This window comes from Pectinophora gossypiella, chromosome 19 (assembly GCF_024362695.1).
Source record: "Pectinophora gossypiella chromosome 19, ilPecGoss1.1, whole genome shotgun sequence".
In the NCBI taxonomy this organism is placed as follows: Eukaryota; Metazoa; Arthropoda; class Insecta; order Lepidoptera; family Gelechiidae; genus Pectinophora; species Pectinophora gossypiella.
The window spans coordinates 6,153,194-6,167,589 of record NC_065422.1 but is presented as its reverse complement, the minus strand read 5'-3'; the positions used below and the strand labels follow the sequence as shown (position 1 = coordinate 6,167,589).

Sequence of the window (14,396 nt, the reverse complement as noted above, 5' to 3'; positions counted from 1 at the left end):
CGTTTCTTTCTTTCTTTATATATCTCATTTATAGTCAATGTATTTGGGAAAATTACATTCAAGTTTCATGACGGTGTGTGACGTGTTTTATTTTTTACGGTAAATTCAAAAAACGATCAGAAACCGACAGAAAAAATGGATTTTTGGCTCACCAGAAAAGTAGTGAACAATGAGATACGCCAGTTGACACCGTGAGCGACATTATATTATATCAATTTTAGTACTTACTATAGTAGTGTCTGATAAGTCATATTGGTTACTAACAACTATGAAATTCTATTCTCTGCAATAATTTGAATTGAATTGAATTAAAATGCAATATGACCATGCGGTTATATTGCCATACCAAGTAAAGTCAATTTATTTTGATGACTTATATAAAATTGTTTCATTTTCAAAACAGCGTTGTTTCAATATTAAATCTTTATTACATTCCATATATTCAATGCCGCGTTATTTTTCTTACCTACTTAATAATTTATATTATTATGAGTTTCCATAACTCCTTACGATACGAACTTGAAAATTATATTTTTGACGTACATTTCATGACCATGACTCTCTAAACAAGTACATAGGAAAAATCCTGGATTGAATCAAGCCTGATTGAATCAAACAGATGTCTAAAGAGTATTACTTATATATAGTCATAAACGTAATAGGATAGTTTCCAACTAGTGAAATCAGTTACTTATTACTAAATGGCAAAACACGAAATTACTATGGAATTTGTCTGAAAAAGTGACGTCATAGAATAATGTGACAAAATGTCGGACTTATTATTATATTTTTCTTTATAAAAATTCATAAATAGGTTAAATAGAAAAAGGAAAACGTTTTTTGTCACCTTCAGATCTACCTTGTAATCATAATTTATCTTTGACGTAGGAAACTACCCAATTACATTTTATGTTTTAAATATTAAGCTCATTCTAAATTTTATTTTTACTTTAAAATACCTACTAACCTTTTAATTGTGAATGTTAGGTACGCCGTAATAATTGTTATTATGAGTTAAAATACCGTGACGCATTATATAAAAAATGTTATAATATAAGTACCTATGTGATGTGGTTGTACTTTAGTAAATAAATTAACAAATTTTCCTTAGATTTCAAATAAAAAGTAAAAATAGGCTAGTCAAATGAGATATTTTTCTAAACGTCAAACGTAATACATATATTATGTGACGTCGGACATGGCGTAATTCTTGATTAAATATCATATATGATGATCTTGGTTATATAATATCATATATGATGAGGGTAAAATAAAAAATGCTTAGGTAAAAACAGAGAGAGAGAGAGGTTTAGCTTCACTCATCACAGCAATACTTATGATCAAAGCCCTCACTCGCGAACTAGATACTTTACAACCTGCAATTTAAACTATATATATAGGCTTCTTTCACAATATTATATCTTAAAGAATGTGCTGTCAATTTCGCCGCAAAAATCACCGCAAACTATAAACACCTTTTCTGAAGTTTTTCAACCGTAACATCCCTGGATTCTACATCCATTGCTTATTGGACAAAGACTTGGTAAGAATGTTCTAGAAGGAATGCAGCATTGGAATGCGCACGAGTGGATTGTGGGGGAGGTGTACGACGGTTGGGGCCCGTAATGGTTGGCATCCCGCAATCACTGCGCAGGAGTGCATGCGTGCACTGATTTGTGAAGGGCCGGACACACGGGACGAAAGTTTCATTATAGCAGCCGTCTATTTTTATTACTACTAAAGCAAGCAACTACGAAGCATTTATAGTGGAAAAATATTGTTGACGAAATTGTCTAGTTGAAAATAGAATATAAGTAACCTATTATGCAATATTACTTTATTATCTTTATAAAATAATGGTGCTAATTCCGGTACACACCATCTAAGTTTAAGTTATACCTGTCATTTTCTTAATGGAACACACAATTTCAGGCAGAAATTAAAAAAAGAACCCTTCCAAAATTTTATATTGGCCAATAACCCGACAGAATTAAGCACACGTCAAACGGATTGCGTATAAGCGAGATGCCTATTTTATTCGCCCGAGTTATTCTTTCATTTTAAAATTAACAGTTGTTAATCATCCGTCCCTTTCCTTTTCGGCGAATAAGATAATGACGGGTATAACTTAAAATACAATTCGGAGGTGTCTGCATGAATCGGGGCCAATAGGTAACTAAATATAATCCCGAATCCCGGCTCGAACTCCAAACCACTGAATTCGACTTTATTATGTTTTGTTTGAGTTCACGTTTGAATCATAGATATCACGTGGTTTCCAGGATTTGTGCCCGGTTAATGGCAATAGGCTCGTACAGTTATGAGCGATATAATGTTCCCACTTGAGGACTCTGTCGCACTAACATATTTGACATTTAGTGAGACTTACAGTTCAATTTCTCAAAAAAGTTAATGTGACATGGTACCGAAGTATATACATATTATTAATGCTGGTGACCGTACATGAGACTTAAACAGCGTGCGAGGGGTGGGTGTATATTAATAGTAGGTATAAATACCTACTAATATACCTCTCTGCCTACCCCTATGCACGCTATGTTAAGTGTTTGTTTGTTGTAACTAAGTATACTTTCTGTGTGTATCTATGATTGTATGTCAAACTTCGGATGCTCCTTCAATCCAAGACGGTTAAAACGCTGCATGTAGGAAGCCGAAAACTTGCATACACTAGTGTTCTTGTGCAAATAAAAATTGCGCAATTGAAGATTGTTCTTGTAGATAGCTAGATTCTTTGGTAATAATAGTTTGGAATACAAAAGTTCACACCAGTTCTTCTGTAGGCAGAAACAGCTGATTTCCACTTGCTGCGATCCTCAGACTCTCCTCATCAATTCTGTCTTCATATAAGTATGCTCATCGATTTCGTTGACTCTTGGTTCCCGCCAAATAGTGAAAAAAAATTCATTGTATTGTATGAAGCAATGTCCCCGTGTGAATGCGCGCACGCACAAGATTGGCACCTGTCAACTCGTGCGCCGTGACCACGTCACTGCTCCTCATTACACGTCACATTGTTGCTCCACTTACCTCTGACGCGGACGAAAAGCCCATTTGGAACGAGCAAGACAAAATCAAGGTGAAAACGAATAACATCACATAGCATCACGTTTGTAAACTCGAAAGGGTAGGCTCCTGGCCAGCTAAAGTCCTATTTAATAGGGGGCGATCCTGCCTTTTGTCATTAACCAGGCACAAATCAATTGTATAGATGATTGAAACTCGTCAAAACGTGATAAAAAACTTTCTTCTTGTTTGTTTGTATACTCTTTATAATTGTTTTAGAATACAAAGAAAATTTACACAAAATAAATATCATAGACTAGCGTATCCCTAACTGTGATTTCTTCTTTCTTTTGCTTATATAATAAACTAGACTTACTAGAGGTTTCAAACCACTTGTAAGAAACGTCTAAGCAAGTGATGCCCTCCGAGATAATGGACTCTAGGTACTATGTTGGCGGGCTACTTGTCACAACATAACGCGGCAAAGTTATGTTGTCGATCCTATGATTTTAACAAAAATGTAGTTGGAAGGTGTTTTCTCGTAACATGTACGGAATATAATCGGGGTGATAAGTAACATTCAACACTCAAAGCACACCCCGGACACATCAAACAAAACACCTCGTTTTACACAGACACTACACATTGCGTTATCGTACACGCGCATCTGTGCGTGTGACCTGACGACTTACGATTGAAGACTAAACTATGTCCGAGGGGGGTGAGGTAAACCTAGCTCAGCCGCTGTGGGGAGCGGATAGTTGCCGTTCGTATATGATTCGAAGTAATCACGCACAAAATGTACCTAGATCTATTTAGAATGTGACTAGTCATCGACACGAAAGAAGAAGACATGCAGAACACTTGGACCGACATAAAAGCAATTAAAAGGCCACGATCAGAGTTACATGGCATTTTAAACATTAACAAATCGCAGGTGTCTCATCAGCTGGCATTTGTCCGAGGCTAATAGTGTTTTAAAGGCGTAATATTCCCGAGTCCTACCCTTTTTTCGGTGAAATCGATCATCCCGAGAATGCTCGGCCGCAAATAGTCCTTACGTACAGGTGTAGAGAAAATTCTTTACGACATCTTATGGAAAGCTGTATAATAATATGAATGGTTTACGAGTGACCCATTTCACTTAAATTACATTTTATGACGTGCCTTATTCCCGTGCCGGAGCCGTGGTAGCCCAGTTGGTAGAAGTCGGTAGAACACTTGTCTCACTTTGAGGTCGCAGGTTCGAATCCAGCACAGGCCTAAACTAATGATTATCGAATTTGTTTTCGTATTCATGTTTAGATCATAACATCGTGAGGAAAGCCACATTCCCGAGAAATGCATTTTCGGAGGTATGTGACCTAACCTGTATTGGGATGGATTTCCCTTCGCGGGTTGGAAGGTCAGACAGGCAGTCGCTTCTGTAAAAACCGGACCTGTCAAATCTTCAAGTTAGGTAAGCGGACCCTGTGAAAAACAGGATAATGGACATGGAGATGATGATGACGTGCCTTCATTCAGATACTAATTGGCTGTAATAAAATTACATACAGGATAAGTGCTATAAAATACAGTGCATAAAATCTTTTATACAAGCTTACTTTATCGAATAGCATAAAATCGAAAGGACCAACAATAAAAAGGTAAAATTGCTTATAAGAAAGATAACACAAACAGGTAGGTAAATACCCATCTGAAATTTACTTAATAAGTATCTACACAGTAAGTAAGTACAACAATAAGTAGGTAAGCTACACAATAATAAACATATAACCTAAGTACCTACTCAAATGTGCCGTTAATCACTTAACACGTAGGTATAATAGTAGGTACAAAAACTCGACAAAACAGCTTTGTGCTATTTTGGTTACGCCACATTTTTTGTCCATTTCCGCTAAAATTGGGTCAAAGAAGTAAATACCTACTTCCCTCTAAAATGATGTTGAGGGGCCACATAAAAAGGCCACATTTCGATAAAATTACTACTTTATTCATTATTATTTTATTTTTTCGATTACTTCGGTAATTCATCTAAAAATGCGATATTGCAATTTGACATTTGCGCATATAAAAGTAAGTGCGCAATGCAAACGAATGTCGAATAGCAATATTGCTTTTAGACGAATTTCTTCGATGTGGCCTTTTAACAAGGGGACGGGAGGTTAGTTCGTATTTTTTCGTTCGTTATAAGGATTTCTGTCTGTCTGTAACTGTATGTATATCTATGTATTTTATTCTTGTCTGCCCACCATAGCAATTTCACGCACATTTGGCACGGACTCGCTGTTAACACGACACGAACGACCTGTCAGGACCAAATGATCGCTACGACGCTAGATTGAACCACTTTTTACTGCGGATATGAATCGGTGATCGTTTACTGGCATTTGTTTGAATATTAGTTGATTTCACTACTTGGCCGGTCAAATGGAGAATGCTGAGGACTGAATCAGTTTTTTTTTTGACGTGACTTATTTTAGATTTGCCGCAGATGGCATTAACTACTTGGCCGGACAAATGGGGAGCGCTGAAGGCTCTCGCCTGGTACAAAATTTAAGACAACAGGCCCGGTTGGGCGCGAACGTCGGCTCAGGGCGTCGTCTGAGAGGAAGAATATTTGAAAGAATTAATGGACCCTAGTGGGTCGATAGCGATAAGCGCTGAATGAGGGAAATCGTCGACCACGCCGGCGGGATCAGTATCGGGGTTCTGAAGTGTTTGGTGTCGCGAGCTTATTGGCCGCCTCTATATTATATTACGTCCTTCGGACGCCGATACTTTTCAGTACCGTCCCTGAGCGGGATGTATTCGGAAGCCGCGACCACTAGGGGAGACTGGACCAGTGAAGACACTGCTTGCTTCGAAGAATGATGCCATTGCGTTGCTTTTAATTTAATTTTTGTGTTATTTCACATAACATAACGTATTTAAACATAACGGTTGTTTTTATCCCATCTAGAAAGGAAATCGGAAATGCGTTGACTTCGCGGTTGCCAGGTGGCTGTGTGGTTTTTGTGGGACAAAAACCATCGGGGCGAAGTGTTACCCGAAATATGGTTCACATCGATCATAACCACTAACACAAAAAATAAATAAAACCGTAATATACAAATAATATCTTAAAAAAGGAATTGAAGTCAAGAACAATTAATTTAATCGGTTCGCGAAACATCCTTACATTCATGAGTGCATAATGTTTCAATTTAGAATAAAATATGTTTTTTTTATCATTTACGAACGTAAATTGAGTGAGAACGTAAATTCGCGCTCAATTTCCTGTAATTGTAACTTTTTTTTTGACGTGACTTCTAGATTTGCCGCAAATGGGTTAATGCCAACTTGGCCGGAGAAATGGGGAGCGCTGAGGGCACACCCGAAATGGTGATAGGTAGGTACTTATATTAAATGTAATGTAGTGTAATAGTACAATAGAAGGGACACGTCCACCTCAATGTGTATCAATTATTTTTCACTGTTAAACTGTATAGGTATTATTAAGCCAGAAATATTTTATAGACCTCCACGGCAAACAAAATGCCTCATACAGGGTGTTAGTGACATCGTAACGAATACTGGAGGGGAAGATTCAGACCGTGATTCTGAGTTAATATCAAATGGAATTTTCCGTTGTTAATGTCAACTCAGAATCATGGTCTGAATCATCCCTCAAAGTTTTCGTTACGATATTGCTAACACCCTGTATAAGAAATTAACTACCTAATCATAAAAGTAAATGTACCTACACATACACATTCTCAGCCCTTGGTATGTAGGTTATCGTAAATCTGACACAACCACACAGCCCTACCAACTTTCTAAAAGCACATCTATTTAAAACACCTGCAACGAAAATGGATTATTACCACACTACTTGAAAAACGTCACAAATCCACAAAACATCTGCATGAAACGGAAACATTTTTTGTCGTCGCAAGCGCAACCAAACCCACACAGATTTCCGTTATAAATAGGTCAATATGTCACCAACAACGTTCCATGTAACTTATATTTTTTCATTTAAGATAAAAAATAATGGTTATACTGAAATAATTAGCAAATTATTCCAACTTCCCCGTTCCGCCGTCGTAATGTAGATTAAAATAAAAATAGTTGTAAGTACAATGTTGATAATTTCAAGGCCGCAACTTATTACTGCAAACTACAATTTTATTTACTTAGTAACAACTGTTTAAACCCTTTAGTATGTTATATACAAATATTTTTAAATCGTAACAACTAATTTTGAATAAAAACAACATCAATTTGATTACAAAAAATAAACGCAAGTAAAAAGTGCATTATATTGTAAACAAACTACCGACCCATACTGAAGTCTCTGGGTGTAATAAATAAAATTTGTAAACGCAGAAAAAGAAGTAGCAATAATGCCACTTTGTAAACAAACGGAAACGGAACACATCAAAGAGTTTTCCCGTAACAAAACTCTCGCGCACCGGAAAGTGTTTTGTGTATTTCCCGCCATCCATCGCCTCGACCAACCGAAATTTGGCGCCCAAAATCTGTTCGACCAATAGCATGATAGGCCGCCATTTTCCTCCAATGAGCGGCGGTCCCGCGCTCTCGCCACAGCGTCATTGTCATATCTTGAAAATTAGTACGGCAGTGCAGTGAACCCCGACGGTAATTTGCCGATTTTCCGTGAAAATATTACAGAAAAAGTCAATGGTAAGTGTTCAAATATAACTTACGTATTTTTATCTAAATTTTAACATATTTTAACCATCTTTAATGTTTAAGTATCGCGACATATCCCAACAAACTCTTAATTTAATATTTTTTATCGTGAACGAAACCAAGCAACGTATTGGCGGACTTATAAAAAAAACAAAAATATATGCAAAAAAACGCATTTCATTAAAACAAAGAGTTAACTTTGTGCTAGATAATTACATTCTTCAAAATAATAATTGATCTCAAAGTCCCAACTCGAATCTAGTCAGTCGCGTTTGGGCAAAATGGCGGCGATGTTATGTGTGCTATTAAGGCATCTTCTCTCCTTTTCGAATGTTAAGCATTTTTGTTCTAGAGCGAGCGAGATGTCAATAGTTCTGACAATATCTTTTGAAGCATGCACACGTAACTAGACACGTCTTCGTTCTTCGTAAACAAGTCTGTCCACCAGTGTTGCCATAACAACTTATTTATTTTCCCGCAAATTCGGGTAATTAAATAAAAAAAATATTTTTTCGAATTGGATTATTTGACACTTTTGTTACTATCGGCACTTTTGGTCCGCAACGAAATAATATAAAAATATACATAAACTAAAAACTAACTAAAATAAACTTATTAAATAAAAAGACAAAGAAAGGAAAGAATTATCTATACATCTGTTCCTATAGCTACGCTAATATTTAATTTAGATTTACAATACTGATAGACTATTATTTATTAATAAAGATGCACCGAATATTCGGCATCGGTCGCACATCATTACAATTGATATTAATTGTAACATATTTCAGGGAACCACTACCATGAACCAATTGGAATCTTAATAAAAACTAGAGTGTATAAGCCTTTATTAGGTATACGTGTACCACCTAAGGCCTCATCTTTACTTGCCATCACGTGAGATTGAGGTCATAACATAACATACAGGGTGTTAGTGACATCGTAACGAATACTTTGAGGGGTGATTCAGGCCATGATTCTGAGTTGATATCAAGTAGAAATTTCCGTCGCAAAAGTATGGATTGGAAAATAATTAAAAAGAAAAGAAAAAATTTCATGAATTTTTTGACACGAAATTCCACTTGATATCAACTCCGAATCATGGTCTGAACCATCCCCCTCAGTATTCGTTACGGTGTCACTAACACCCATACCTACTTATATGGCTACCGTATGTACTTGTACGGGGTGTAAGTGTCATCGTAACGAATACTGAGAGGGATGATTCATCTGATTATTCTGAGTTAATATCAAGTGGAATTTTCCATCGCAAAAGTATAGAATTGAAAATAATTTAAAAAAACTAAAAAAAAACATGAATTTTGCGACGGAAAATTCCACTTGATTTTAACTCAGAATCATGGTCTGAATCAACCCCCTCAGTATTCGTTACGATGTCACTAACACCCAGTATACATATAATATGTTTTAACATAATAAAAATCATGATGTAGGAATAGATAGAACTATAATTATTATTTAGAGAATTTACCATAGACGTACCGCGTAACCGAATAGTTCGCTTCACTGAATGAAAATAAATAAATACTTAAATACGTTTATATCATTACTCAGCGCTAACTATCACCTTACAGATGATGTAATAAGGGAATTTCTAGGCTACGTTCCCCAAAACCAATATAGATGGCGTTGCACAGATTTAACGTGATAATTAATTACCTTTTTTCTCATTGCTCGAAAATATAATGTAATGGCAGAGGCTTACATAAAAATAATTCTTGTTGGATATTTGGCTCAGATATGGAATAGAATTATGTTGCTACCTATATTCATCGCCAGCCCATTAACGTCCCCACTACTGGGGCACGGGCCTTCCCTATGGATGGATGGATAGGGAGATCGGGCCTTAAACCACTACGCGGGCCCAGTGCGGATTGGTGGTTATTAACGACTGCTAATGCAGCCGGGACCAACGGCATAACGTGCCTTCCGAAGCACCTACCTATATTACTTCTCTTTTTTTTGATCAGAATAATAATGGGTTAAAGATGTGTTGCGCCTGGGTGTAATAACAAATGTCATAATTTGTACCCAAAAATAAAGAAAAAAAAATGCATCCATGTAATTAGAAGGTTAAACGAAGACAAATCTGTCACAACAGCGTCATTTACCATAGTTTTGGAAAGTCCCTCATTAACATAAATTATTCTTATTAGGAAATAGGCACTCATAATAGGTACATATTAATTTTCATATTCATAAGACATGAGATTTTTTACATTTATTGTTTTAAATGGATGAAATCATTTACTTAATTCCAAAAATGTATTTAATGAGTGAAAAGCGTGCTAACATTTATTTAATTAGCTAGTTATTTTCTTTTCATCAATGGCAATACATTTTAGTTCGTAATATAGTTGTAAATTTTTCTGCAGCAGCACTGTCGCGTTTTACAATGTTTAGCTCTTATCATAATAAACTATTGATAGAAAATAATTTCTAGATAACAAATCACTCGTTCATAACAAAAATAGATTATTTTGCTAGAAATTTATGTTAAATAAAAACCTAAAAATATATAAAAAAGCTTATAATAAAAAGAAGGAAGTTTGAAAGTGACTGTGGCCATACTGAGTCACGCACGCGTTGGCAACGCCACCGAGCGTCGAGAAGCGGAACCTCACTCAGTCGCTTGCATAGCGCCGCGTGATTCTCCGCCTCGCCGCCACCAACCGCGCAGGCGCCGCAGTCGGTGAACGATTCCATAGCGTGTGGACGTACTACGTCATTCCGCGTCGCGTCGCGTCATTACGACTTGTTTACGTTCGCTAAACACTATCAAAATTAATATTGTGATCAGTGCGTGATGGACCAGACTATTCTCCGCGTATTAGTACACTATCTATCTGTGTTTTAGAACTGATTAGGATCATTGTCTGCGTTAGGTGAAGGCGTCACGGATGCTGTCTGAGAAGTGCGTGCGAGTGTTGGGTGGAGGACTAGGAGAGATGTCTGCTCTGAGTGTGCGGGCGCCGGCGACCACGGTGCTGGACACCCGGTCGCTGCGCGTGCGCGGCGTCACTGCTCTCGACGGCGTCAGGAGAAACCTCTTCGGATGTACTGACAGAGAAGAAAACAGGCGATTCGTGGAGAGAGAGTTGGCGAGGCAACTGGAGCTCGACAGCCAACGATGGGGCTTCGATTTCGCGAATGAGAAGCCCTTGCCTGGAGCGCAGAGGTTCGCCTGGCAGTTGGTACCAGCGTCGACAGTGCCTGCAGCGTTAAGACGATCACCCATCACGATAACCACCCCGAAGCCCATAACGCCTACTCAAGACAACAAAATATCCAGTCCAGAGACTAATAAGACGCAGAAGAGAATAACAGGTGAGTCCATTTTATACTACCTACTATTTACTAAAGTAGTACTCGTTTGAAATGGTACATGCAATTTGGCTAATTGTTCTTTAAACAATGAGTCTATTTAACCTGGTTTGTCGAAACTACAGTCAGTATATCACATTTATTTAACGTGTAGACGGAGAAGTCGAACAGACATTACCTACTTGTACTTACTTCTTTATCTTGAAAATTGCATAGTGCAGTAGGTAAATAAAGCTTGCGCGTGATAACATGCAGTGATATTGTTCAATCTTGGGATGATAAATAAACGCTGCAAGGTCACTTTGTAAAAAATCAACCTGACGTATACTGTGTAACTATGCTGATGCACTGCTAATTCTACTTGCTATTTACACAGTAATAAACCTTTTTTTATATGTTTATTAGACTAAAGTCCCATATCAGTCTAATAAGATCTACCTACCTACCTATTCGTTTGCAATCAAGTTACCTACATAACCTACCTATTTACTTTTGTCAAGTTTTAGTTACCGGAAATAAGTAAACATTTTTTAGTGGTTAAATTACATTGTAAATGTTAAAAGATTCTCCCATTTACAGCAAATAAGATTTATTAATAATTTTCCTTATTTAAACTTTCCTGACACTAACTATGAGGCAAAAATATGTTAAAATTTACGTCACTTTAAATAACGTCATATAAAATGAACAATAAGCAGAATATTGCATTTTCCTACCTTTAAGCTGGTCATGCTCCAAGGACAAAATGACACAGATTAGACATGTATAGGTATGCAACTCTAGGTAAGTAGGTACTTATGTCTATTGTCATGGTCTAGACTATGACAATAATAAAAACCTACCTATTATGCTAATAATACTATGGGCATGTCGTTTAACACAACTAGAATCTGAATAGTAAGATCTATCGTGTGGGTTGTGAGGTAGAGTACCAACCTCATCAACCCTGGTGTCAGGGTTACTATTGAGCCGCCAAAGGCCCCTGACATCATATAACGACTACTTACTTACATCAGTAAGTAGTAACCGGGACCAACGGCTTAACGTGCCTTCGGATCATCTTAATTTTAGACAATCAGGTGATCAGTCTGTAATGTCCTAACCGAACTAGGGATCACAAAGTGATTTTTGTGATATGTCCTCACCGGGATTCGAACCGGGACCTCCGGATCGTGAGCCCAACGTTCAACCACTGGACCACGGAGGCCGTTAATAGTAAGATAATAGATGTAAATACCTATCTGCCTATGTCATACAGTTCATTTAGGTTCATCATAGAAAAAAAAACCTCTCTAGTAAAGGCTGCAAATTGTTATCTAACGGCTTGTAGGTAGGTAGCTCTGGGTACCTATGCCGATAATGATTACGGGCTTGTGTTTATGTGTGTCATACCTACTTATTATCTTCTAAACGGCTACATACTTCACTAGATTGACACATTATAGGTACCTACTTACTCGTTCACCTAAACATAATCTGCACTAGACGCTTTGGCGTCAAGTACTGACGTAGTAGGTATGACACCTTTACAATTCGTATTTACGTGAATAATATTGTTTAAAAGAAACAGGTTGCCGTGCCACTGTTTGTATTTGTTTTTTAAAGATAAGCTGATAAATAGATTAGATTCTATAAAAATACTCTATTGTTCATATACATTACCTGTAATACATATTATGTCGTACTCACTTTTAGTACGAACGTACAGTTAGTAATAACGTCATTCCTTGCTCTATCTCTGCCTATATTCTGCAATGTTGCATTGTCCTCCGTGCTTCGGAAGGCACGTTAAGCCGTTGGATCCGGCTGCATTAGCAGTCGTTAATAACCATCAATCCGCACTGGGCCCGCGTGATGGTTTAAAGCCCGATCTCCATCCATAGGGAATGCCCGTGCCCCAGCAGTGGGGACGTTAAAGGGCTGATGATGAGTTGCATTGTAATCTAGGTATTCCTTTCCTGTTAAACCTTGACCTTAACGGTGGTTTAACAAAAAGCTCGGATAAGCGTGGGTACATCCAGCCTTCTACTTCTGACTAGCCCAGTTGGAAATACAGTCGTGAGCTCATGTTATGTTGTTAAACCTTGACCGTCTAAATCCTAAACAATGCCTAGAATAAATCTACGGTTCCAATTCAAACCAACCGTATGTATGACACACTAAAATCCATCTTAACAATAGGTACGTACTACATAACTGCCTACAACTCCACCTAAGCACTAAGTCACTTACGGCCTGACATATAATACCTCGTTCAACAGCCGTTTAACTGTTAAGACGACACTTATTGCCTTTCAAACTGAAAGGCTATACGGCATGTGCCACCGTGTTGATACCCGGTATATATATCTATATATTTTACATTATATGTATAGTAACGAACGGTTAAACCGACTGTGCGTATCGCTTTACCTCCGATAAGAACCCGAGACTTTGTTATCGGGAGTTAACCTTGACGATTTAACTATTGGCTCGTAGTAAACAGGGTTCTAGTTAAAAACATGTTTTTGGGAGGCCGTGTCGCTCTCGTATTGGCTAAGTGGCTCACACAGACCTAAAAGAAACGCCTCAAGAACTCTTTTTAAAAAGTAAAAAGCCTTTGACAGTGTTCCATTTGTAGATTAACTACCTACAACGTTAGCTTTTTTCAAACGTAACTAAATACAAATACACCTATCAATTAAAATTAAACAAGAGTCAAACATATAAAATCCCCTTCTTGACTTCTTAATTAAATCCAACAAAACGTCTTTCAAAAGATTTTTTTATCATGTCACACTTTTGAGGTCACATTAAGGACCCCATTACCACCCTTGTAATTGGAACTTAAAGAAATCCGCCTTACGCAATGTGCCAATTTTTTGCCGACTGAGGTGTCGACGACATCATAAGAACCCTTTATTTAATAATTTCCTGCCTCATAATTAAAAATTAAGACTTAAGTCTTTCTTTTCAATCCATTTAGAATGGAGAATTTTTACCTAAATTTTATGGAAAGGGGGCTTAATTATGTTTAACTGGTTATTAAATTGTTTTTCTTGTATCCACGCCTTTCGTTTCTTATTCTCTATTATTTAATAATTACAAAACAAAATGTGAGTATTACAATGGGCTACGAAACTGGAGTAAGGCAGAATATAGAAGTATGCTCTACTTTTGACTGTTCAGAGGAGTCATACGACTCCCTTTCAGTCATTGGTCTGCATAATAAACAGACAAATATTATGTATATTATAGTAATGTCTTGATAATCGAATTGACCTAGATAACTTGTTTGTTTTGACACATGCTTCGTGCTGTATGCCTCCCACCACTGTCCTATTTTAGAC

The 14,396-nt window shown here is 37.2% G+C and overlaps 1 protein-coding gene across 1 annotated transcript in view; it reads left to right on the top strand.

The window, feature by feature from the left end:
* Window positions 1–7,613: 7,613 nt before the first annotated feature.
* LOC126375580 (uncharacterized) overlaps window positions 7,614–14,396 on the top strand; it is a 47,466-nt gene continuing 40,683 nt past the window's right edge. Inside the window, exons 1-2 of the mRNA XM_050022581.1 lie at window positions 7,614–7,713; window positions 10,629–11,070. Of these exons, the coding sequence (XP_049878538.1) occupies window positions 7,711–7,713; window positions 10,629–11,070 (445 nt within the window). The 5' untranslated portion in view covers window positions 7,614–7,710. The remainder of the gene's footprint in view (window positions 7,714–10,628; window positions 11,071–14,396) is intronic.